The sequence below is a fragment of the Nannospalax galili genome, unplaced genomic scaffold (genome assembly GCF_000622305.1).
Source record: "Nannospalax galili isolate Female #2095 unplaced genomic scaffold, S.galili_v1.0 scaffold325, whole genome shotgun sequence".
Classification (NCBI taxonomy): Eukaryota; Metazoa; Chordata; class Mammalia; order Rodentia; family Spalacidae; genus Nannospalax; species Nannospalax galili.
Window position 1 is genome coordinate 630,648 of NW_008355159.1, and position 25,166 is coordinate 655,813.

Sequence of the window (25,166 nt, forward strand, 5' to 3'; positions counted from 1 at the left end):
ACCCTTAATACAAAACATAAAGCCTTGGTCATTATCTTTCATTTGTGTTTTCTAATAGAAACATAATAAAATAAAACCCATAGATTGCATTATAAGAAATTGAAGTCTTATTTACATGAACTACTACAATAACAACAATAGTAATAATAATAATTTTTAATAGGTAGAGATAGTTTAAACACATTGGGAAGAAAAAAAATAAACAGTGTCCCCAAGGGTATTATATTTTTAATATTTCATATCTTAGCATGTTTAATTTTTTTTCAACTCACATACAGTGCATCTCTTTTCAAATGAAGTTTCAGCTTTCAAAAGAAGCCTTTTGCATTGAACCTTTATTCACATGTCCTACCTAAATGAAACTTTTTAAAATTGACAAAATATTTCACCTTGAAGACTTGAATCTCTATGCCTCAGCCTATACAATTAAATCTTTACCATCAAGAACAGAATTTAAAAAAAAACAATGCCACCTTGTTTGCTGAATACAAAATAAATATACACTGTTTCAAAACTGGTACAAGTTAAACATTTATTATTTTTAAGGCAGCCAATTGAAGGCTGGCACCTACAATCTGCATTAGAACAGAAATCATGAACATTTTTATACCACACCTATTTCTTGTTGAACTCTTCTGGGAATGCCCGAGATGGTTTTCCTTCTCCTCAGTTTTCGTCTTCGCTGCAGTACGGATTGTGAATGAACAAGAGAGCAGCGGATACTAGCCTCTCTGTCAAAACCAACTCCTGCAACCCACAAATAGATCTCATTAGCCTTTTAGAAATGGCAAACAAATTTTCATTTGCTTGGAAAACAGGGATATTTATTGATTGGGAGTCAGGGAACAGTTTGGATTAAGCCTGTGAACAAATATAAGGGAGCCCTTCTTCAGCCTTTATTTAAATTACGCTGCAGTAGATTAGGCTTTACTTCTAAATGCAGACTTCCACAACAGCTTACACTGCCAAGAGCAACAAGCAAAAGAGGAAAACCAAAAGGAAGAGAAAGAAAAGACATCAGCAAAGTACTCTCATACAGAAATGGCTCCCTAAGGATTTATAACCTTTAGTCTCTATTATTTATTGGTCTATTTCTGGGCTCTCTGAAACAAATACTTTGGCATAGTAGATCAGTACCCAAGATATGAGACTGAATTAGTTCAGCTAACATGTCCTGACCCACTTCTTCATTAAAAGCTCTTTTGTGAGTTTTTCCCTTACTATGAACAAACTTTCTCTCTAAGCATGTACGCATTACACCATTACACACACACACACACACACACACAAAACCCCCACACCTTACACACATCCTCCCATAATGCACATACACCCCCCCACACCATACACACACTGCACACATACACACCACACTCCCCTGCACACATATGCACATACCACACACACACACACACACAGACACACACACACACATACCATCCTGTGAGGAAAAACAAAAGCTTAGGGATTTCTTCTTTTCAATCATTGTGCAATCCTGTCTACTTTCTGGTAGTCGCTAAATTGGATGACTTTTAGTTTAACACTAACTATTTCACCAATATAAAATAAACACACAGAGGAGTTCCCAGCCCAGTACTTAAATGGAGCCAACTAACTATAAGATAGACTCCCCAGTCTTTATATCATTGTTTGCTTTTATACATGCAGGGACCAACCATGATGTTTATTAATTCCTCTCTTTAATCACATTATTTACATTACATGTAGTGTTATTAAAACAATGCGGAGGGAAGTAAGGAACTCATAGTTTCCAGCACAAGCATACACTACAGATTTTTCAGTGTGAACTGCAGCTCAGAAAGCCAGAGTAATGTGCTTGGGAATTTGGTTACTTCATAATTTATCCTAACTGTTAAGCATGGGACTGGATGGCATATTAAATCTTGGATCAGCTGCAGAGCATCAGAGTGCCAATAATTTCTAGAAGGTCACTTTGAAATATATGTATCACATGATAAATGATTTCAATATTATCAGATAATTCATACAGATGGAATTTTCCTTTCTTGGTTCCAATCAAAAACTAAAATCCTTCATTTGAATCTTAATGATTATTGAACACATGATATACAGACACTGTGTGTTAGATGGACACCATTAGTAATGTTCTCATTAAAGCTCTTGAAATCATCATCTAATCTAGGCCTTAGTTTGAGAGTTCCTGAAATAAAACATAAAGAAAAATCTCTTTTTCCTAATCACAAGATGATAGCCCATAATCACGGTACTAAATTTGAAAACAAGGTTTTACTTACAGCTCCAGGAAGGAAGCTGGGGCTGCTAATACTCAGATGTTACCAGACTGAAAAGTAGTTTAAGAGGGTACCAGAATGATCCATTTTGGCAGCTGAACTCCCCTAATATATCTCATTTAGATTACGGAGATCAGATAAGTGCACATTTCTAGAATAATTTATCCTACAAGTAGAATAGGTAGGTCATCAGGAGAATTAAGTTCCAGCTCATGACTGGCCAATGAACTGCAGCTCCTTTTATTCGGGAAGGAAATAATATCTGTCCCCGATACCTGGTCCAATTGCTCCCCATTCTAGATGAGAGAAATCTGAGTGGGGTAAATAATAGCAGTGCCCAAAGTGCTTCTCAAGGGACACGCAATCTTTAGTTGCATGGAACCAAGATGAAAACCAGTCATCTTACGGCTGTTTTTGAAATTTTCATTACAGAAATAAAGTAAAATGAAACTGGAAGAGCTGTCTAAAGAAATACCAATTAGCAGATTGCTTAATTTGAGGGGAATGATTGAGAGCAAAGTATAATAGCACACACATACATATTTTAAAATGTCATAATCAAGCCCATTACTTGTATGCTAACCTAAAAATTCATTTAAAAAATAAAACATCATTTGATTTACGACTAAGATTCCCAGATCTAGTTCTAGAATTTGCAATTTCTGCCAATGAAATTTGAAGAAAAGTGCAGCTAGCCTTCCATTCTACCTAGACTAATATTCAAACTTTCAATGCACACAACAGCAGAAAGTTAAAAGAAGACAGGCTTACTAGTTTTAAAATAGAATTCAGCATTCATCTATGTATCATGTATTTTTAGGTCAAAAATCCCTAGAGTCAATACAGAAGTCTAAATGGTCTTTTAGACAAAGCCTACTTTCATTCAGGGAAGCATGAAAACAGATTTTCTAGTTGGTTGACAGGACCTTACTTGCAGTTTTAGAAACCTGGGCTTTTCTGTTTTTCTTTCTTGCGGTGCCACACATCATTATCATGTGATCAATCACTGCCAAAGAGCTATTTGGTGATTTTTTTTTTTGAAAAGAAGCTGTCCATCATTTACATAATAAGCAGTCCGGCAGAACATATGCAAATTGATGTTCAAAACCTGACAAAAGCATATTGAACGTCTCCTGGGTTGTATGTTGATGAAAGGGATATTGCTTGCTTAAAAATGCTATTCTCAAATGGTAGGTATCCCCAACAGCATAGGTTTTGAACATATTTAATACATAGAATATTTAGACCCAACTGCCCCTAAGGAAAATAAAAACAATACCAGTGACATTGATGGGAATAATGCAAGAAGAAATGACTTGGGCATCTTGTTTCATCTTCTCCTCGGGTGTTGGGAGAGGTAGTGCTTTGCTCCAGTTGGTCTGCTTGTCCAGTGTAGAGGGGATATTGTGTATTGGGTTTTTTGGCCTCTGCCCTAACATAACATCTGTATCTTCATCCTCTGGGGAGTGGGACTGCAAACAAAGTACATTCAGATTTAGTTTACTCATAAGCACACATATAAGGGATTTCATAGTTCAGACTTTTAAAGGGAGGTCAGAAAGAAGCTTTTAAGACAAAGGAAACACTCATAGAATATAGTTAGTAAGCACAACTAATTGAAAGTTTTGTTTCAACAGTGCAGCGACACAAAGGTAGATAATGGGCTCCAGGGAACATACTTTTCAGGTGAAACAGAATTTGGAAGAGAGACAAGGTAGTCAGAAATCCCCTAGCTTCAAACTGAAGAAAACTGCCTGTCTCTAATCCAGTGAAAGGTACATCTACTTTCTGGCTCTTTATGTCACCATAGATTCCTACCAAAATCTTAAGTGCTCTAGATGATGAGGATCAAGGGAAGCAGATAAGTTAAATGCCTAGTGAAAGGCTCAGAAACCACACTGAAAACCTAGAGACAGGAGACATTTCCAGAACACACCACCTAAAGGACAAGCTAACCTAATTCAGGAGGCCACTAATATTCCAGGAGTTAATTTGACTGCAGGAGGACAGCATTGGTGAATCATATTTTTAAAAGTCACTTTCATTGACACTGGATGTCTAAAATGTTAGGAAAGAGGTGCCCCAGGCCCCATCTATAGTGCAAAATACAAATGCTGTTTCTGGAGGGAAATGTTTAAGTGGGTTTCTTTTCAAAATTTGGAAGGGTTAGAAGAGTTCTAGTTTACTTTCTTCCAGCTGTGTAAGTTATCGGCTTTAATTTCTATGTGACATTTGAAAATTCTCTATTCAAACCTTTGATACATATTAATATTGTCTAACTTTTATTTCAGGGTTGAGCTTCAGGCCCAGGTTATTTAAAAAAGCTCTATCACAGTTTTCATTTCAAGGTTAAGTTTCTAAACCAGAGTAGTAAAAGACCCAGTTTTCACCACTGAATCTAGATGTATTTCTTGATACATTTCAGAGGAAGGTGGGTAACTAAGATAAATATTTCGTTTCCTCATATTCCAGTAAGGTTTTGATAATACTCTGCCCTAAAATCAGGCTTTTTAAAAAATTCTCTAGTTCTCATATTGGAAATGTCTTGTCCTCTTGGCCCAGGATTACATGTATTGTCATATGAACTGTTGTCAAGTCCCCTGAAAGAAGAGACCCCAGAGCCCCTTCTTTAAAGGAACCCTGGCATTTACTTACCTTATTGGAGGTTTCTGCAAAGCCTCCCAACACACCCAACAGGATATGAGTCCCCCCCTTGGGAAAAACGTGTTCATCATAAATGTTTTAGTGAAATATTGAAACCTTCCTTCTCTCTTCAGCTTTTGTGCAGATTCCCAGCGAAGCGAATAGCTCAAATAAAGTTCGAGCACAAAAGACTTTGTTTCCTAGGTAACTTCCAAAAAGAAAAAAAAAAAGTTTGGTGCATGCAAAAAGAGAAAGAGGAAGAGAGCACACACATAGGAAAGCTGAGTGCAGAGAGCAGAGCTAGAGAGAAACCCCCACCACCAGAGGCCTCCTTTTGCTGGCGATTCCTTCCTTGAATAACAATGGGCTGGAAAAAGACTAAAGGATAGTGACCTGACTCCAGGCTCTGACCAGCAGCCAAAAGCGCTTTTTGTTTAGTGATGACTGGGACAGTTGGCTGCCAGAGGATCCTCTTGTCCTGTTCTCCTTTTTTTTTTCTTTTTCTTTTTAATTTGAGAAGCTGAACCTTTACAATTTTGCATAAATACAGGGAAACTGTAATTTCTTTCCTTCAAGCTACGGAATCCAGGAGCAGACATAGAGGATGCCTATGTTAAGCAGAGCTGCAGCTTTGAACTCCAGTTAGCGGAGAACAAAATCACTGGCATGGTTGTCTAAGTTGTATTTTATTTAATTCAAGTTAGGAAAATACCATTCTTCAAACTGATTTAAAAGAATAACTGTTAGTTTGAAACGAGTTTGAGTAAAGTTAAAGGAGAAAAGAAAAGGAAAGTGTCTGAAAACAGCAGGGTAGAGCTGCAAAGAAGTGGTCTCAGAACCCAATACCTTTCTACTCCATGGGGCCATGTGGCAACACTCAGTGGGGGAGGGCGAACGGGTGCTGTTAAACTATGAACATGAAATGCAAAAAGAAAAAAAAAAGGGAAAATATTAAAAAATGTACACACAGTATACCCTAGTTAGGCCAAATCTATAACAATAAATGAATGTACTGGGAGAACATCTTTCCTAAATGATTCTATTTTGGGGGATAGTATGAATAATGGTTAAGAGGACAGAGTTTAGACCCAGAGTTTTTATTTATTTATTTATTTATTTATTTATTTATTTATTTATTTATTTAATTTATTTGGTGGGGGTCTCACCATGTATCCCTGCCTGCCTGGAACTTGCTATGTAGATTTGGCTGACCTTGAACTCCCAGAGATCAGCCTGCCTCTGCTTCCCTAGTACTGGGATTAAAGGCATATGCCACCACACCCAGCTTGGACCCAGACTTCTTCAATTCAAATCCTGTCTATCTGGCCTGTCTCCCACACAACCAGGTGCAATTCTTCATCTCTGAGGCCATTTTCGTCATCTGTAGTAAGATAGGTATATAATAGCATCTTCCCTCGAGGGCTACACTGAGGATTAAGTTAATAAATACATTTAAAGAATCTTGGCACTTAACATGCTCATGTGTGCTATGTCTACAACTATGGCCACCTTTACTGTGTAGCCATGGAAATATCTATGAAAATCACATTTCCCATCTCTCTCTTTTTGGGGGGTGTGTGTTTTTGAGACAGGGTCTCCCTGAAGCCCCAGCTGTCCTGGAACTCACTATATAGACCAAGCTGGCTTTCAGAGATCCGCCTGCATCTGCCCCCTGAGTGCTGGTACTAAAGGTGTGCATCATCATGCCCCGCCACATTTCCCATCTCTCTTATGTTAACACGTGCGTGTGTGTGCGTGTGTGTGTGTGTGTGTGTGTGTGTGTGTGTGTGTGCTGGTGGCAGAAGATAACCTCAGGTATCATTTCTCAGGAGCTATCTACCTCATTATTTTTTTTAATTGAGACAGGGTCCTTAACTGGCCTGGAGCTCACTGAGTAGGCTAGGCCGACTGGCCACTGACTATCAGGGATCTGCTGTGTCTGCTTCTCCAGCCCTTGGACTATCAGTGTGTATACCACCATGCCTGATTTTTTTAACATAGGTTCTAGGGATCAAATTCAGGTCCTCACGCTATCAAGGCAAGCAGTTTACCAGCTGAGCAATCTCTTCATCCCTGTAGCTTTCCAAACGTTTAGACTTGAATCTCATTTGCTAATTTGGGAAGAACTAAATCATTTTCTTTCCTTGGAATTATTTTTATTTTCCCATGAATTACTTGAGAGAAAATTTCCTGTATGCATCTCCTCCTCTAGAATGCTCAAATTGACTTCTCCCTTATAGACCATATTTAAAGACCATTGGTTTCATGAGTGTGTCTCCTTTCAGAAACCTCCTTTCCCCCCACGCTTGGTTTACTGTGTTGCCATTGTCTTACAATGCTTAATTTTTGAGGAAGAGACCATGGATTTGCATTTTGATTGGATGCTACAAATTATGTGGTCAGTCTTGTTTGGAGAATAATTTGGCAATTAGTCTTCTCTTTTCAGGGTCTACTGAGAATTGCACTGAAACACTGTTTTTTTGTTTGTTTGTTTGTTTGTTTGTTTGTTTGTTTCTGCACATATACTCACTAAGCAGTCCAAGCTGATCTTTAACTCAAAATTCTCCTGCCTCCGCCTTCCAAGTGCTGGGATTACAGGCATGTACTACCATACCTGGCTTGAAACCCTTAAATTCTACCAGGTATGTCCAACCTGCAGCCCACAGGTCCCAGAACAGCAATGAATGTGACCCAACACAAAATTGAAAAATTACTGAAAATATTAGAAAATTGTCTGCTAAATCTTTTAGTTACTGGATTGCAGTATTCTTTGTAAATGAGAATCCCATGTTAGGATGTCAAAAGGTTGGACACACCTGTTGAGTCTAAACTATACCAGTTTTGGATCCAGTTAGGCATATATTATAGCACTTAACCCATAGAGATACATATTTCTTCTAGTAGATTGTGAATTCCTAGGAGCTAGGAGCCAAATTTAACTTTTTCTTTCAGTCTTTTCATGACACCAGTAGTCTACCACACACCCCAGTAAGAACTCACCAAAATATTTGCCTACTCAATTGATACCAGCTCTGTGTGTTTTAGTATTTGGAATAAATGAAACCAGAGAGAAACCACCAGAAACTCTTAGTTCTAAGAGTGAGTTGGTATGAATGGATGCTAAGTCCAGATATGCTTATGCTTATGGCAGGCATGTATTGTGAAGAACATTTGAGATGTAATTCTTGTCTAAGTTTCTAAGTTTTAACTCAGTTTTGCTCATTAATGTTTCTGCAGAGCAAACACCATCTCCTCATGTCAAGTAGACTTTGACTAGATGATTTTATGAGTCTAGGACACCCTAAGGTGTAGTTGATATGGCCTGAGTTCAGACTTGACCCTGCTTCTCTCTTAAGAATCAGTCACAGATAATAAGTGGAAGGATCATATAGAAGACTAGAATACATAAAATAGAGAACAATTCATGAATGCAGGCAAACAGGAGATTCAAAGTCAATTGTAAAAGGGAAGGGAAACTGCTTCAAAAGAACCCAAGCTTTTGGTGTCTCATGAAAAGATTTCCAAACAAAATTACATAATAAGAAACTGTAGGTCAGGAAATATATGAATGATAGTAATCTTGATAAACGAATTTTGGTAGTTCATCATGAATCTCCAAAGTCAGCTCTCCTGCTGAGTATTCTTTTCCAGGACTGAGAGCTAAAGAGGGGATTTTATTTTTCATCTGCTTGAGATAAAACATAGCAACGACTAAAGACGGCCAACACTAAATCCAGAGAGAGCAGTCCGCTCACCTGGATGTTGTTCAAAGGAAGCAAATTTCTTCTGATTTATGTTTTAGTAGACTTTTATATGATGAATGTATGAATTAGTTCATAGAATTTTTTCTGAACTGTCTAAGAAATCAGATTGCAAGTCAGTGCTACCACAGGGCATCTCTAGAATGCCACTCCTTAATAGGTGCTGATGGATAAGATTTAGGTAAAGCCGGACATTGATCAAGCTTATATAAACTAAATTATTCTTTAATGGCTTTATTGCTCATTCAGAGCAATACCAGCCATTACTTACTAAAAACTGTACTATTACATCAATAGTGCTCCATAACTATTTGCTGTATTGCTAGCACCTCGGTGTCCTTGACATGAACAAACAAAATATCATTTTAAAGAAATACAATTCCTCTTAAAGAAATAACACCAAATTATTTCTACTTACAGATAAATTTTAGTACAGTTCCTAGCACAAAGTTAAAAATAGTGCAGCGTGGGAGAAGATATGCCAACACAAGCAAGATGCATTCACAACAACAGGTAATAGTTGTATACCCATAGGGACCCCTGATTTTTTGAATTATCACTTGGTACAGGAGTAGCAGTAAACAACACTCTTTGCATCAGAATATCTGCAAGGGAAGAGTATTAGGAGACCACCAGTTTGTTCATTCAAAAACATTTTTTGGACAAAGGTAAAAATCAGTTCCAGTGTAAACAAATTGTCAGACTCAAAATAGAAATAATTTATCTCACATGTACAGTGTGTTCATTGTATGATTCCTTCAACTTTTCTATATTGACATTTTTATACAATTATCTGGGGAAAAATGAGAAAGTAATTTTCCCTTCCTTTCCCTGGCTCCCTTTTTGGCTCCTCTACCATTGATTTTCAGAGGCCTCAGACTATTTACATTTTCAAAGAAACCAGTTTCAATCATGTCCATCTTGTTGCTAACAACAGATTCCTCTTTGATGCCTTCCCTCCATTTATGTTCCTGCTGGCCCCACCATATTTCAGATCTTTCCCCTAGCTTCTCATAAGATTTCCTCAACAAAAACCCAGAGTTATACTTATGACCAGTGCTCAGAACCAGAAGTAACAAATATTATATTCAAAAGTAGCCTACGAAATTTCTTTAGTGAACACGGAAGGAATGTTTCAAAACCCAATCTTTCTTGAGGTATATGTGAAAGAAAAGTTCATTTCTTCACTTTTGTGGCTGTGAGCAAGTATTTCTCCAAAGACCTCAAGATTTCCCCCCAATCTTTCTCCTATTGCCTGAAGAAAAAAAAATAATCTCTCTACTCCACATTTTACTTTCTGTTGGGTTTTATTTTATATGCTGAAGGGGGATTACTTTGCTTCAAAAGTCTCCAAAAGACATCTGTTAAAATATTGTGGGTATTCCACCAGGAAATGTTTTGATAAGCTGGCTTTGGTTTGTGATCTAACTGATACCACATGGCACTTATAGCTGTTGACTTTCAGAGCTGATTTATGACTATCATACTGTCTTAAACCTGAGAACAATCTCCTGAAGATTAGGTGTTACAATATATTTGAATACAGGAGTAAAACCTAAGAGCAAAGACATCTATTACAAGCCACAACAGATTGCTAATGAAGTGGCATGGGCTCTTATTATCACTTTGCCACAGGACTTGCTTGTCCTTAGACCAATCTCTGCACTAATGCACATACTATAGCTCATCTGTGATATGGAGGAGCCCTATCTTCCTCAGATTCTTCTGTGCAGGAGTGTGTGTGGATGTGCTGTACGTAAATATGAACCACACTGATCTTTCTTAAAGGCATAAAATAGTTTGGCAATGTCTTCCTTCATGTCACTCTTGTTGCTGCAATGATGTAACACTTTCATCCTGCTATGATTATCTCAAAGTCTTCCACTGACAGCCACTGTGATCTTCCATCCAAACATGTTTTTTTAATTTTTATTTAATTATTTTTATGTATATGAGTGTCTTGTCTGCTTATGTGTATATACCATGTGCATTCAATGCCTGCAGAGGCCAGAAGAGGGCACTGGATCCTCTAGAACTGGAGTTAAGGATGGTTGTTAGCTGTCATGTGGGTGCTGGGAACTGAGGGTCCTCTGCAAGAGCAGCCAGTGCTCTTAACTGCTATTCCATCTCTTCAGCCCCCTTCCAAACATGTTTAGTAATATCATTTTTAATTCATCTTGCATTTCTTTCTTCCCTTATCTCTTGTCTTCAACCTCTACACTCACCAAGGTGAAAAAAAAATGATGAATGCTTTTGTTAGCCTGAATCCTCTCTCTCTCTCTCTATCCCTCCCCTCCCCCCACCATTAGTTTCCTCCGAGGCAGCACTTCTACCTTGCATGCAACCCCCAATCCCAAATGTACAAATGCATAAACCCATCTAGTGAGATTTAAGAAAGGTGTCAATATACACTTATTAAGGTACTGAGAACTCTTCTGGACAATGGTTGTGGGCTAGAAAGGGAGATGTTTGGGGATAGGTTCTTCTTTTAACTACTCTATGCATTCATGTCTATTTAAAGTGCTAAGATTCAGGTCTGGGGAACATTCTCTTATCATTGATAAATCTGCCTTTCTAAATCATACCTTCACTATTTTCCCTTAACAAACACAGCCACTACCACATCCTCAATTTTCTTGAAGGACGCTTTGCAAAAGAAAATAGACAGAAGGTAAACAGGCACTTGTCAATTTGTTCAATATCATTATTCACTGTGCAAATTGAATGCAAACCACAAAGAAACAATATAGTATAATAGAAGGACTGAACTCAAGATTAGTAATGCTAGTTTGGGCAAAGATGTGGAGCAACTGGAACTCTCCTAAATTGCTGAGGGTTGTTAAAATGGTGCAATCACTTTAGAGTATGTTTGGTAGTATCTAATAACATAAACGTATTTTTATCTTTTAATTCCCTGGTAAGTATATGGAAGGAAGAAAAATGAGCATATTCACAAAAATCCTTTCATAAAAATATTTATAGTAGCTTTATTTGTAAAAGCTAAACAAACAAAAACCCTATAAATTAGAAACAACCCAAATATCTGCCAACAGCAGAATGGTAAGCAGATCATAGAGCACTGTGTTCATAAAATGGGATACTACACAGTAATTTAAAAGGCACACACGGGCTGGAAAGATGACTCAACAGGTAAAAGGAACTTCTATCAATCTTGATGACCTGAGTTCAATCCTGGGACCCAGATGGTGGAAGGAGGTAACTGACTCATTCAGATTGTCCTCTGACCACCACATGCACTATGTGCCATGTGTGTATGTATTTGTGCGCAAATACAAAATAAATAAAATATAAAGAGCACATAGTACTGATATACTCAACATTGATTTCAGAAAATATATGCGATGAGCTATAGCTACACTTCAGTAATAGAGATTTGCACAAGGCTCTGGGTTCAATCTTTAAGACTTCAGAAAAAGAAAGTATGGAGGAAAAGAAAGGAGATACAAGAAGGAACGCATCACTCACTTTTGAATTGCATTCTGTTAGTAGACATTTGGGAGTATGAAATCTATCCCTAATGAGAAAACCTTGAATGAAAATAACAGTGACGCATTTTTACCCAAAGAGAGGCTTTCTGAAAGAGACCATGCAGTTATAAACCATCTATCTCCTTTCAGTTTTAGCTGGAATGGAACAAAATTTCCTAAGGTAAGAGAATATGCAGAATAAATATAACTTATTTTAAAATTCAGGAACACTTTGTTTAATCATGTCCTATTAATGTAATGAAGTATTTTAAGCATGAAGAACTTAACAAAAATCATATTCAGAGGCATTTATGAAAAGTAGACCCACATAAATGGAACAGAGGCTACAAAGAGCCCAGGATGAGAGAAGACTTTATACTAACTGGTCAGCTCCATCGTTTATTCACAGGAATTGCTCTGGACTGTCAAGAAGAACACAAAACAGGGCCCACTGGGTCATGATGACTGAGAGATTGGTTTGGTTGCTAACACCAAATAAAATATATAAGTGAAGAAAAATAAAAGCAGACCATGCTTTGAAGTACAAGAAAGAAAGGTTCTTTGGACTGCTACAAACACCAACACCACCATCCTGAATCAGAGGAACCAGCAAAGGGAGTCAGAAGAAGCCAGAAGTGGAGAGATGTTGCCCCATTAGGTTCCATTCTCAGTGAGTCTTTGCACTGGTAATTCAGGCCAGATGTGACAAAAACTCAGTACAGTAGAGTCATACTTGGCTCCACCACAGCCAACTTTTTTGTTTGGTTTGGTTTTGTTGATTGGTTTTAGGGGATTTTGTTTTGCTTTGTTTTGTGGGTTGTTTTTGTTGTTGTTTTGGTTTGGTTTGGTTTGGTTTTTTTGAGACAGGGTCTTGCTGTAGAGCTAGCCAGCCTGGAACTGCCTACTTCTGTCTCTAGCCAGAGATCTGCTTGCCTCTGCCTCCTGAGTGGTGGGACTAAAGGCATGCACCACCACACCTGGCTAAAGTTTTTGTTTTATTTATTTATTTATTTATTTATTTTTACCACAGCCAACTTTTAAAGAGCAAAAGTGGTAAGACCTCACACACAACTCATGCACCTTCTGCCTTTGCTGGTTATATTTTTTTCTATTTTTCTGAGCACAACTCTGAGGATATTATCACATGTAAAGACCAGTACCACAATCAGGCCACAGAACTCTTCTATGACCCCCCAACTCCCCTGTGCTATCCCTTCATACTCACGGGGCCCCCCACTACTAACCCCTGGCCACCACTAATCTGTTTTTCACCACTATTTTTTTTTTCTTCTTGAAAATGTTCTATGAATGGAATTATAAGAATATGCAACCTTTGGAGACTGCATTCTTTCATCCAGAATAATACCTTTGAGATCTATCCAAGTTGCTGTGTGTATCAATAATGTGATCTCTTTTTATTGTGAGGACTATTTCATTGTCTGCTTATATTTTGAACAGTGGAAAATTCTCAGATGTGCAAGAGAATGTCAACCTGAGAATATTCTGTAAAACGATGTATAAAGACAAATAGATTTTATTGACAGTTTCACAGTCAGGCTAATATTTAAAAGAGAAAGAATTCCAAAACTAAATTCTGCATTGAGACATTTTCTTTTTTTCTCACAATACTTAATGTGAACCAGGCTCGTTGGTTAATGCTTTCATCAGTTATTGTGCTGGTGAAGAAGCTATTGTCTGCTTGTTCCAAACCTATTCTCCTATACTCTTCTTTGTGATGCACGGGCTCTGCAAACATTTCTGTCTTTCTAGCTTCTCCCCATTACGTTGTGCCAATAGAACTACAAAAAGGAGACTAGAAGGCTAGAAGAGGAAGAGAGGATTTCCTTCTCCCTGGCACTTGCTGTTCTTGTTAGCATCATCGTAGCAATGGTCCCTCACCCCTCATCCATATCAGGTGGTTTTAGCTATCATCAGTTTCTACACTTCCCACAAACAACAACCCTCCACCTCCTCAGAGAAACCAGTCAAGTCCAGCAAACTAGTGCCCCTCTCTCAGAGATCTACCAATTCTGTCTAGTCCTTCTTCTCAGCTCCTGATACATTAGTACTTGCCAGACAGCAATGTCCACTCAAAGAGGGTTGGAGAGATGGCTTCCAGCTCCCTCAAGAACTTCTCAGCTTTGGAGCTCCTAAAGCACCACGACCAGTCAGGTTATGGTTTCTCTTTAGAGCTCTGTGTTCTAGTACCACAGGGCTACATTTACCTTTTAATTTAATTTGACTTATTTATTTATTTATTTATTTATTTATTTATTTAATGTGTATGAGTGTATTTCCTTCATATGTATAAGTGCACACATGGTGTGCAGTGCCCCCAGAGTTGTGGATGGTTGTTAGCTGCCATGTGACTGCTGGAAATTGAACATGGGTCCTCTGCTAGAACAATCAGTGCTCTTAACCACTGAGCCATTTCAAATTTCATACAATATATTTTTATCAGATTTTGATCCCCTCCCCTATTTCCCTATATGAACCCCCTAACTACTTCCCACCCAAGATCATGTACTCTAATATATATGCATATATTTCCTTTACATGTCCACATATACATGTATGTACATGAATATGTATACCTATTTATACTGACACGTCAGAGTCTAAGCCTATACATCAGGATTCATTCTAGTCTTCATGATTTCCTTATTTGTACCTCTTTTCTCCAATAGTAACATACTTGGATATTATTACCCACAACATATTTATTGATTTTCTCAACTTTAGTATATAGATAAAAGAATTTCAGAATTACAATCTCATTCCTTTGTGAAAAATCAAGCTACTAATTAGTACAACCATACTTTAAAATCAGATTTACACTGTTGCTTCTGAAAGGGTTGCTCATGGGAGGAGCTCCTGGGTTGGTATGGAATCCTGGGTCTCCATATTACTGTTGAGTAAATATCTTGTGTTGATCAACAAAGACATGTAGACAGATTGTGTTCCTCTACATTTGGTTCACCACCTGGACAGAGGAAAATGGGACTCACAGCTGGGAAGATTTTCTGCAGATTCCAAAAACCTACTAAGCATCAACCCACTAGGAGACTGGATCATGAATGTCTCCTTTCCAGATGGAAAATATCATGTGAACTTCCATGGATTCATAAGAATCTTGGCTGATTTCTGACCCACTGATGACACTACAAAGAAGAAAAATGTGTATGGATCAGAATGCCATAACAAGGTAATCAATAAACTCTTCTTTGTATCTCAGCTATATTATCTAGATAAAGATGCTAAGATCGCCTGTGGTGAGTTATTAGGTGTTATACATGGTGGCTGGAATGAGCATCTCTGATGAGCAACTGGGCACCATCACAGACAGGACCATCAAGGAAACTGACTGGATGGGGACAGTACCATATGCTTCACAGAATTCGATGAGGTTTTGGAGAAGGTGGGCATAGAGAAGAGTATAAACAACTAATTTCTTTATTAAAGATTTTATTTTTATTTTTAAATTGTGTATGTATGTGTGTATCTATATGTGGGTTGTGTACATGAGTGCAGTGCCCACAGAGGTCAAAAGAGGGTGTTAGATCCCCTAGAGGTGGAGTTGTAGGTGGTTGTGAGCCACCTTGCCTGATTGCTGGTAACTGAACTTGGGTACTCTGGAAGAGCAGCAATCGCTCTTAACCACTAAGCCATCTCCCTAGACCCTGAACATCTAATTTCTTGACTGAAGGACGAATGGACCAAATTGTCCTTCGTGGAATAGTATTTAAGAAGTAGAACTTGTGAGCTCTCCTGTCCAAGAATTCTACTTCCACGCCATCATTTCACCTTCTCCAAATACTACTACTGCTGTATTTTAGTTCAAGATGTGCTCTGTGAACACAAACCTGTTTTTAATGTCAATATGGCACAATGGAATGATGCCCCTAGTCTATTTCTCTTCAGTATCCATTCACCAGCTCTTCATTTCCAAATATTATCAACCCTGTTCTGCTGATGGATACCACACATCTACTCAGTCTGAGAAAGTGAGACAGTAAATCATGCCAGGACCCGTCCCACTAAGCTCCTTCATTGGGCAAAGATTGTAGCCATGCTGCCTTCTCTTCGGTGCTTTGTTCAGCCTTTCCCATATGTCCATTGCTTCTTGTTTCTCCGCTATCCACTCTACCCTTTATTTGATCATTTAGTCTCCCTGATTTTTGTTAGTCCTTAAAATCTCTGCTCTATATGACAATCCAAGATATATCTGCTAAATATATTTCTAGCTTGGAAAAAATTGTTCTGTGGTCTAGAAGTGTTCCTTTGACTTCAATTACCTGTGGTAGCATCTCCCCAGAAGTTTTTTAGGAACCAATCCTTCTCTCAGAAGAATGTGACTGTCTCTTGGTCCTCTGCACTCTGTTCTATCATCAAAGGACTGACTACTTTCTGGAGATGATTTTCTTCACAGGTGAGAGGTATGGAGACAAATATTCAGGTTGCTTTTCTAGGTCACTCTACCTCAGGCCTTTGAGTCTCCATACACATACTTATGGGGTACACCTTATTATTGTACTGTTGATCCCTCAGCAAGCATCCATGTGCCTGCAGGTTTGATTAGCTTGGGGGGCACCATCATCATCAGAATGGCTGCTCTGACAATTTGCTTGAAGGACTTTCTCATGGGTTTTTGGACAAGAAGGCTGGACATCTTATAAAGCCTCCTTTGTTCATCCATCTCCAGCATCATTTCTGCCTCAGTGTTCTGTGCATCAAAATGTTTTTTCCTTCACATTTCCAAGTAGAAAGACTGCTGCTAAGGGAGTGTTTAATTTATTCTGTCAAAATTTGAAAATAGTCTTCAGAGTCTTGAAGGCTTTTATACTTGGCAAATGACTATGCTCCCTGTGGTCAACTCCTAGCAGAGGTCCAAAGCATCGAATGTATTTTATCATTAGTTACCTAGTTACCATGACTTCTTTCCTCCTTATGTAGACCACTGCTATTCCCTTAGAAACATGGAGTCTGACATTGATGGTACAACCTGAGTTGGAAGGACAGGCCTTTGAGCAAGCCAAAGCAGTTTTTGTTTGTTTGTCTGTTTGTTTTGCCAAAGTCAGTTAAGTTTAGGCCTCATTGAATCAGGCTGTTGACATCCAAAAATCTGCCTGCATATTCTCTTCATTCATCTGTTTGCCTTTGGCTGTTGTTCTCTGACTCATCACTTACTTATTACTTCCTTGCTTATGAAGGAAAATGTATATACAGTTCTTAAGGGAATGGCTAAGGAACACCACTACAAAGAGATAGAGTATGAGTGAAGGATGGAGGGCAAGCAGAATGACTCAAATATAAATCAATGGGGAATTCCTTTTAAAAAAAATATTTATTACTTTTATTTTATGTATTTGAGCATATTGCCTGCATGTGTGTAAGTGCACCTGTGTCATGTAATGCCCACAGAGGGGTCAGAACAGGGCGTAAGATCCCCTGGAATTGGGGTTATGGACCAACAGTTGTTAGCCACCATGTGGGTGCTGGGAATCAAACCCAGGTCTTCTGCGAGAGCAGCCAGTGCTTTTAACCACTGAGTTATCTCTCCAGACCCAGGAATTCCTTTTTTGAGACAGGATCTTACTATGCAGCCCTGGATGACCTGGAATAGTTAGTAGGCCAGGATGGCCTTGAACTCACAGAGTTTCACTTGCCTCTGACTCCCAAATGCTGAGATAGAGGCATCACGCCCAGCAAATGAGGAATTCTTTACAAAGTATCATTCATATTTTGTGATCAAGTGATGTAATTCGGAATTGTATGCAAAGCAGGGATTATCTAATAGTCATTTGTTGGCCAACTGAGGCTCTTCGGCATGCCCAGAATTTCTAAGTTTAATGCTTTTGGGTTTTTGGCTGTATAGGAAACTATTTTAATCCATGGTTGTACCTGATTGTTCTATTTAAAATTATAGTCATGGATCCATAAATAAATATGTTTGGTTACAATGAAATCAACCAAACCAAGCCAAAATATTGTGTCTCAGAGTTATTGATGCTATGTATTTTCTTCCTCCATCCTCCAGGTTGGCTATATCATTCATTTGTAATATAGTTAGGCTTCTTTGTTACAGTCTGTTTTCCACTTGGTGTTCTCATCACATTCTAGTCGATGTTATTTATTTATGGGAGGAGGATTTGTTAAATATTGCCTGAGCTCTAAGACTGCAAGCTATGCAAAACATATGCTCAAAGAAATGTCGCTCCTCTTCAACCCCACTGCCTCCTCCCTCTTCTTCCATTCTTATCTTCACCTGTTCCCTGTAGGTAAACTGATCTCATTAGTTCTGATTTATCTTTCCTCTACAGTCAGTTTTGCTATACTCATTTAGAAAACTTGAGTTTGTTCCAATGCAACTGATATCTTAGGAGAATGATTTGAGCATAATGTAAATGTTGTGTTTTCTTATGCACAATTTCATACATGAGAAACTCTAAGTGAATGCAGAGATTGCACCTAGCTGAACTGAGCTGTGAAAGAATACAAAACAAAAATTTCAAACATCCACAGCTACAGGAGTAGCTGCGTGTTTGGAGCCCGTTTGCCTGTATCAGCCCTACCCCCTTCCCAGTAAAGCACGATGGCAAACCTTCTGATGCTCTCTTCTACAAGCAAACTTCAAGGTTTTTTTTCCCCTCCTAGGTAAAATGTCCATTAATGTCCATTTATGGACAGTATTTATGTATTTCTTAACCATTTAACATGGTTCCTAGCCAAGCCTGATGGGGTAGGTCTGTAATCACAACTACTCAGGATGCTGAGGCAAGTTCAAGGTCAGTCTGGGCTACAGAGTGAGTTCAAGGTCAGAATGAGCAACTTAGCAAGACCCTGTCTTAAAATGAAAGGTAAACAGAGGGCTGCATATAGTTCAGTGGTAGTGTTGTCTGGTTTCACTCCCCAACATAATATGTGTACCCACCACCCATTTTATAAATATATACATATTTCCTATCTGTGCGTGATAGAAGTCTATGAGTTTTGCATCCCTAACTTCACTTTCCCCATAAGATTTTTAATTGTGCATTTTTTACAGTGTAAAGCTTTTTATAAATTGTAAAATTGACTTTTCTGCAAATGCATGGGTATTGATGTATTTCCATATACCTTTTCTTTCTAACAGGAAGAGGAGTACAGGGTAAATACTTGTTGGGACTTTATTTTCCTTTCAGTTAAGAGTAGCTTTTGAAAAGAACTCCTCATTGGTTCATAAAGCACTTCCTCAATCTTCCATATTTGCGTAATACTCAACTGTGTGGAACCCTTAAATATATTCTATCACTCTTTAATGTCTATGTATTTTGGTTGTTTCCAAATCATTGCAAATACTTCTTCAATGAGTAATATTTTTGTATCAGAAGTGTATGTTTAGTGGAACTGCTAGGGCAAAAAGTAAGTGCTTGTGCAATTTTGTCAGATATTGCCAAATTTGTATATTGAATCTAATTTTAGTTTCCAGCAATAAGATATATGACTGTCTGTTCCCCAGTTTCACCAACAGAATATGTTGTCTAGTATTTTCTGAATTTCTGATTATGAGCGAGCTTGAATAACTTTATTTAAATATTTTATTTATTATTTTATGTGTATGAGTGTATTACATGCATATATTATCAAGATTTGTAGTTTTATTGACAATGTTATTTAGTTTTCTACCTCCTCATTTAATTTTTAAATTACTTTTGTGCATGAGAGTATTGCCTACATGTATATAAGTGCACCCGTGTTGTGTAAAGCCTGCAGAGGTCAGAAGAAGGTGTTGGATTGCCCTGGAACTGGACTGGAGTTATGGACCGTTGTTAGCCACCAAGTGGATGCTGGGAATCGAACCCAGGTCTTCCGTAAAAACAACCAGTGCTCTTAACTGCTGAGTCATTTCTCCAGCCCCTCCTTATCTAATTTTTGTTTATCTATATTGTATTGAAAGTGACATATTAAAGTGTCTTACTATCATGTTTCTATCTATAGTTACTTGTTCATCCTGCAGGTTGTGCTTCATAAAGGTAGCTACTGTGTTGTTTGTCGCATAAATATTCCTAAGTGGTTTTTTATTTTTCAAATTTATCAAAAGTTTCTGCAAAGAAAATCTCCAATGTCTTTCTTTTCCTTGAATGGTTTTGACCAAGAGTGAAAATCCATGGCTAGTTTTGCAGAGGTTACCTGTTGTAGCTTGCCAAATGCTCTACATCATTTTTCATTTTTATTTAATTTTTGCAAATTTTATACAATGTATTTTGATCATAGTTAAACCCCCTTCCCTATCTACAACCCCAATACCTCCCACCTAAGTTCAAGTACTCTGTTTTAGGTAGATAGATGATAGATAGATAGATAGATGATAGATAGATAGATAGATAGATAGATAGATGATACATAGATAGATAGATAGATGATAGATAGATAGATAGATAGATAGATAGATAGATAGATAGATAGATAGATAGATAGATATTGAGTCAAATTCGTGTCTCCAATTGCCCTTCAGTGTGAGTCTGTCCACATTTTGATACCCACTTACTATTCCCCATGTGGCCACAATCTAGGCAAGGAGAAAATTCCTTAAGAATTTTACCTGAAGATAAATGAGTTTCAATTAACTGAATTTTCATTCAGAACCCAAACACACCCCACTGTGGGCCCTTCTTCCTTTATCCCTCCTGCCCACCATAAATAAGTGGCAGTATCCTGTCACTTACCAAATTCATTTATAGCCAAAAGTTCAGTCCTGTGGATAGAAGTATCTCTTGGGAAATTCCTCCTTCTTATGGCTGTTGAAAATTACACTTTTTTTGACTATAAACTTTTTACATCCAGGTCAAACAACTCTTAAGGTCCTTGATCAGTCAAAAGCTATGCTTTCAATGATGAATTAAACAGATTGAGCTACTATGTGAATATATAGCTATAGAGAGGTTTATTTTAATCTTTTTCCTATAGCCCAAGTCCACAATAGCTCTATGTCCCAAAGAGATGATCTAAAATTAATCTCCTAGACTGTGATTTCTTTACATATTACATAAGTCTTTTGCCTTTTACTAACATTAATATCCCAAAGCTAAAACATTTTGCAGGGCTGATTTGTTTTCTAATAAGAGAGAAATATATAGTCGCTAGATATTGAACTTCAGAATTTAACAACAGATTGGAAAAGAGAATCTTTTCAGCGAATCTTTCCCTGAAATCACTTCCTTTTGCCACTCTGATGGCAGGGGACTGTAAATTAGGGACACTCCTTGGTTTCTCAACTGATAAGTTTTAAGCTAAATTTAGCTAGTTCACTTTTCTGTGAATTCCCCTTACAGAACTTTTGATATAAATTATTAAGAAACCAAGCATCCCTTTTTAAAAATATTTTTATTATTTTTATTTTATGTGTATGAGTGTATTGCCTGCACATATGTAAGTGCACCCATGTCATTCAATGCCCACAGAGGCCAGAAGAGGGTGTCGGATCCCCTGGAACTGAAGTTACAGAGGGTTGTTAGCCACCATATGGGTGCTGGGAATCGAACCCAAGTCCTCTAAAGAGTAACCAGTGTTCTTAACTGTTGAGTCATCTCTCCAGCCCCAATCCCTTCCTACTTGTAGGAGTGGTGGCATTACTTTGTAACCATTGCCAGATATCACTGAAGATATGACACTGTCATTTGAAAGTTTTTAAATATCCCATGGCTTCCTTGTACATTCATGGGCATCTCAGTTCACAGTTTGGGAGCCATGGCTGTATAGCTTTTCAACCTTATTTTCCATTGAAACGGTGCTTTAATGAACATACTAGTGAATAAACCTTCACAAAGAATGATTATTGCTCTGGAGGAAATTCCAAGATATAGAATTGCTGAAAGAAAGGGTATGATTAATTAGAGTTTTGTTCTCTGGAAAGCGTGTAATGATTTATACTTACTCTAATCTTATGGGTGCATATGTATTACAGACTTTTCATTTAATATTAAGAGCTGTAGTACAAGTTTTTGTGAATATAGATTCAGATGCTCAGGTATCCTAGGCACTGTCCTAGGCACTTTCATACATATAATTTAGTTTTATTTATATGACATCACATTAAGTATTATTTTTAAATTTTATTTTTAGTTTATGTGCACGAGTGTTTCGCCTGCATGCATGTAAATGTACTACATGCATGAAATGCCATCAGAAGCCAGAAAAGGGTGTCAGATTTCTTGATACTGGAGTTGTGGACAGTGGACAGTTGTTAGTCACCATGTGGGTGTTGGAAACCAAACCCAGGTCCTCTGGAAAGAGCAGGCAGTGCTCTTAGCCACTGAGTCATCTCTCCAGCTGCCCCCCGCCTCAAATTAGAATTGAGTATTCTTAATGAGCTCAAAAAGCTGAAATGATTATCATACAGATAATCTGGGTAGACTTTTTAAAAAGGACCATAGAAACTGGGATTCAGAAAGAAAATCTGCAATTTCCAAATCACACAACCAAAAGATTTATAGAGACGGAATTTAAACCTATAATCTTACTTTTAAATTATAGGAAAATCAAAGACTTAAATGACATATTTTCATCATTACCAGGTCTAATATTTATGGAGTGTTTATTAACCGCTCAACTGTTCACATGCACTTAACACATTAAGCCTTTAGTGCCTAGTCTGTGAGGTACTATCCTTATCCTTAAGATGTGACCAAAATGATGAATTGCACAACTTGGGTGGTAGAGATGGTATTCAAGTCCAGGCAGTCTGGCTTTACAGACTATGCCAGTACTGACCAGAGTACATTAAAATAGTCCACAGAGTTGTGGAAACCTATACCAGAATCTTATTATGAATGCTGTTTTTAAAGGAAGAAAATTGGCTTAACTAAGCCATAGATGAAAGGTGAGTTACTGTCTAATCAAATATCTATCCAATTGTTCTATAAGAAAATGCCTATCCCGGCTTTAAAAAAAACTCTCTTTTTAAAAAAAATCCCTTTTATTATTTTTATTTTATGGGTATGAGTGTTTTGCCTGCATGTATGTAAGTACACCTGTGTCATTCAATGCCTGTGGAGGTCAGAAGATGGGATTGAATTCCCTTGGAACTAGAGTTAAAGACAGTTGTCAGCTGCCATATGAGTGCTGGGAATTGAACCCAGGTCCTCTGCAACAGAAGGCAGAGTTCTTGACCGCTGAGTCATCTCTCCAGCCCCCTATCCAGGGTTTTGCCTGCAAATTCCCTACCCCTATTCCTCTTTAAGAAATATACAGCCTTTTAAGTTGAATGTATTGAACAATGTTCTGTTCAACTGTGAGGGGCACAACTTGAATGGAAAAATCTTTTAATGAAATTGGTGTCCCACACTCAATTGGAAACAAAGCTTCCCTAAGGTACTTGGAACTGTTAGGTACCCAGAAACTTGAAATGGGCAAACTTTCAGCAGTTTACAGAAGTGTAATCTAAGATCCTCTATTACTGATATCTGTTGGGCTAATGAAATACCCTCACTATTTTAAGTCATCTCCTATTGTCTCACTCAGGTATTTAGAAATTATTAAAAATTATGCAGAGTATAAAAAGAATCATTTTTATATTGTTGTTTCTGTAAACACTCAAAATTCTTCTCTCACCTCCTCCCCAAGAAAACCAACCTAATGAGCCACAGAACACATCATAATGAATGGGAAAATATTTTTAGCATTTTTATGCAGAAAATACCTCATTAAAAACAAATGCTTTGCAAGCAGATTTGTGCTTAATAAGAACTTGCGTTGAGCAGGGACTTTTACGACAAATCACTAGCATGTGTAAGCACTCTCTCTGAAGAACTGGAGACTCATGAATCTCCCTTTCATGTCCTTAGGCTGCATGGTGGCAATGTAGCGAGTGGAACACGGATCCTGGTATGTACCAGTGCCCAGCTACAAACAGAAAAACACTACAGATCACCCAAACTCACTCAGTTCTTATCTGGATATGTTACATCATGTTCATTCATTTAGGTGACGTATGTTTCCATGTGGATATTTGGCATCATGGGACCTGAACATTTTGCACTAATTTTAATACTGCACAATCCAGAAGGGTGTACAAAGTAATAAGGGTTGGAGTCATAAAATTTTAATTTCCAACAGAAACCTCAATTCTTACACACACTGTTGTAATTCCTTTAGACTTTGGGCCTGAAACAGAACAAAGGAGCAGGAGTGCAGGCAAGTCTGCAGAGACTGGACTGGTTTCATCATAGAACTGTAGTTACTGACTTAAGGGATGCAAGTGCACTGAGGCACAAATGCTCACTCGTCCCCCCTGAGGCCCCAGAAGGCACGCATTGGGCGACGTGTTTGTCGCAGGTGTTGTTTCTGTTTTGCAGGTGCTTTCAGTGAAGCTCAGCTTCATCATCTGTGATCCGTCCTTGAGGGTTTGGGCAAAGTTCTATCCACATCCATCAAGACAAGGCTGAAATCACCAACGGTGATTATATCACTGAGGTAATAGGTTACCCTGGGAAAGTGGCCTCTTATATTGAATGAAAAAGCTTGAAATTATATGATTCCAGCCGTAACTTTTTACATCACTTAAGTTCTTTTTCAGCTTCTCTGATGGAGTCAGTCTAGTGATAATAGCAGTGGCCATGATGGTTAACATTTATGAACATCTTACTCTAGGTCAGTCAGTTCCTCTACTAAGCTCTGTAATGCTTTATCTCATTTAATCCTCAAGCCCTATTAAACTGCATACTATTGCTATCCCCTTATTACACATCAGGGAAATGAGAAAAAAGAAAGTAAATATCTCAACCCTAAATTCTTTAACATGCAAGTAGAACAGGAATTGGAAGTAAAATTGTCTTTTGATTTCAGAGTCCTTAACTATTATTGTTTTACTGTACTGTAAGTCAGGATATTGTGTGTGTGTGTGTGTGTGTGTGTGTGTGTGTGTGTGTGTCTACTGCAAAAAAAAAAAAAAAAAAAAAAAAAAAAAAACACTGAAGACCCAGGTTCAAATCATAACGCCCACATGGAAGCTAACAACTGCCCAT

At 37.9% G+C, this 25,166-nt stretch overlaps 1 protein-coding gene across 1 annotated transcript in view; it reads right to left on the bottom strand.

The window, feature by feature from the left end:
• Positions 1-25,166, bottom strand: part of Nhs (NHS actin remodeling regulator) — a 352,300-nt gene that overhangs the window by 8,280 nt on the left and 318,854 nt on the right. The window contains exons 4-6 of the mRNA XM_008852205.3: positions 5,763-5,825; positions 3,553-3,745; positions 616-747 (exon numbers count right to left, since the gene is read on the bottom strand). Coding sequence (XP_008850427.1) covers positions 616-747; positions 3,553-3,745; positions 5,763-5,825 — 388 coding nt within the window. The remainder of the gene's footprint in view (positions 1-615; positions 748-3,552; positions 3,746-5,762; positions 5,826-25,166) is intronic.